Raw genomic sequence first — 2442 nt, 5'->3', positions numbered from 1 at the left:
TACTGTACTGCCTACGCCAGACGCGAGTCGAAGATGTCGTGTCGGATGTTGATCATCAATGACATGTACATCATGGATGTCTCTTTCGATGTTGACCCCTCTGGCCAGAAGCGTTGGGCGCGGCGTCCGGGCGGTTTGTCCATGCGGCTGCCGTTGACATCAATGAGAGTGCGTTTTAACCTGATAATTCTACTCAGGGTATGCCGCGCCAAGCATTGCCTGCGGCCGACCTTTTCCCTCTCTTAATCAAGCGCTCTGTCGAAACATCGCCGTCTGCCGGCATGTCTAGTTGTGCACTCGTCCGAAGAGGAGACTCCCTCGCAGGATTGGATAGTGGCGCTCCAGCAACGTGGCTATGTGTTCCTGACCTGGGGGCCCCTCCAGTAAATGCGATCAGCAGCTACTTTCAGCCACGTTCGTCTCGCGTCTAAAGATGTCGGTGTTTGGTGACTGTCCGCGCTGGGTGCCCGTAGGATGTGTGGAGAGGTGCAGCTGGCAGGCATGGGCGGCCGCATTGTGACGGGTAGGGACGTGGTCGACATGTATATGTGGTTGAGGTGAGGACAGAGGCGTGTAGACGACGATAAGACGGCGAGCGCGCATGCGCCCATCGCGCCGTTATCGAGACAGGGAATGGCTGGAAATGGGCATTGCGGGCAAAAAGGGCTCGAGGGATGGCCGGAAAAGGCTAGAAGGGCCAAAATGATGATGGAGAAGGGGGCGGCGTCTAGGACGGCAACGGACATCTCGAATCTGGGTCACGGCCGTTCGGAGTATGGGAGCTGCTAAATAAAACAGGCTTCTGCCGCACGCCCTGGCTCGCATCCACCTTTCCCGTCCGACCTCAAGGTCGCCGACCTTTCCCCTCGTCCTCCACGTCCTCGACCCGGGTATCCGGCAGGTCTTTTGCCCCTTCCTTTCCTTACCCTCCGCGGTTTGCTTTCTCTCTTCTTCACATACAACGTAATAGCCACATCTCTGCGCTCGACCACCAGCTCTCCGACGGACAAGACGTTTTCTCCCTAGCCCAAGTCCTGTACCCGCCATGTGGGTAAGGACAGTCCTTCTCTCCCTCCTGGCATTAGCCCAGTGGGGGTCCGCCTCGCCGTACCGCGCAGACCTCGTCGACTACAACATCAACACCAACCAAAATGCCCAGACCCCGACAGACTACTCGACCAATAAACGCTCCAGCTACACCAAGTCGCCACCCAACTGGCGTGCAATCCCCTTCTACACCGTTCTCATGGACAAGTTCGCCGATGGCGACCCTTCCAACAACGACTACTTTGGAACGATGTACGAGTGGGACTGGCGGGAGACACAGCTTCGGTTCGGTGGTGACTTGAAGGGCCTGGTGTCCAGATTGGACTACCTACAGGGCATGGGCATCAAGGGTATCTTCATCTCCGGGACACCTTTCCTCAATATGATCTGGCAGGCAGACAGTGCGTATTCCCTGTCACGTCGCCCTAGATGCGTCTCGGGCTCATGTTTCACGTTCCATCAATCGCGCAGGCTACTCGCCGCTTGATTTCACGGTGCTTGATCCCCACTGGGGAACGCTGGCCGATTGGCAAGCCGCCATCGACGAGATCCATTCCCGCGGGATGTATATCATGGCGGACTTCACAGTTGGTACCATGGCTGACCTCGTCGGCTTCAAAGGGTGCGTTCGTCTCGCGCTCTGAGCCTCGAGTTTGTGCTCATTCGCTTCAGTTTCCTGAACGAGTCCACGCCCTTCTCATTAAACGAGTACGATGCAGTTTGGAAGGATCCTCTCTATACGCCCTGGGGATTCCAGGAGTACAAGGACTTCGCTGTGCGGCGTGAATTTGACTGTCACTGTGCTGCTGGCTAACGCATCTGCTATGCCGTCCCTAGGTTAACAACGCCTGGAATGACTCTTGCCAACTTCCCACGTTCTGGGGAGATGACGGAACCATTCAGAACATCGGTTGGACTACCGGCTGCAGGGAGTCCGATTTCGATCAGTACGGTGACATGGAGGCGTTCGGTGTTCACCCTGACTGGCAACGTCAATTAGCAAAGTTCGCGTCAGTACAGGACCGGCTGCGTGAATGGAAGCCAGAGGTTATGGCAAAGCTCAAGACTTTCTCGTGCATGGCCATCACCGCTCTCGACATTGATGCCATCCGTATCGACAAGTCGACCCAGGTCACCGTAGACGCTCTTGCAGAATGGGCTTCCAGCACCCGTGCTTGCGCCGCTGCCCTGAACAAGACCAACTTCTACATCCCTGGTGAAGTTACCGGTGGCGACACGTTCGGTTCCCTCTACTAGTAAGTTTAGGCTTGCATTCACAGGATATGGAAGGCGCACGTCAAACTGATCGCAATCTGACAGCGGACGCGGTCGTACGCCAACTCAGCGGCCCTCGGGCTTCCTGCAGGCGGCAAACACGACGGCTGATATGGATCA

The 2442-nt window shown here is 56.6% G+C and overlaps 1 protein-coding gene across 1 annotated transcript; it reads left to right on the top strand.

Moving 5' to 3' along the window:
- Nucleotides 1-887: 887 nt before the first annotated feature.
- Nucleotides 888-2304, top strand: DICSQDRAFT_114115 (glycoside hydrolase; the record flags this gene model as incomplete). Its single annotated transcript, XM_007371836.1, has 4 exons — nt 888-1448; nt 1519-1669; nt 1720-1822; nt 1885-2304. The coding sequence occupies exons 1-4, from the start codon at nt 1046-1048 to the stop codon at nt 2302-2304; spliced, it is 1077 nt and encodes a 358-aa protein (XP_007371898.1). The 5' UTR covers nt 888-1045.
- Nucleotides 2305-2442: the final 138 nt, after the last annotated feature.

This window comes from Dichomitus squalens, assembly GCF_000275845.1.
Source record: "Dichomitus squalens LYAD-421 SS1 unplaced genomic scaffold DICSQscaffold_354, whole genome shotgun sequence".
Classification (NCBI taxonomy): Eukaryota; Fungi; Basidiomycota; class Agaricomycetes; order Polyporales; family Polyporaceae; genus Dichomitus; species Dichomitus squalens.
This window is presented reverse-complemented; position numbering and strand designations above follow the sequence as displayed.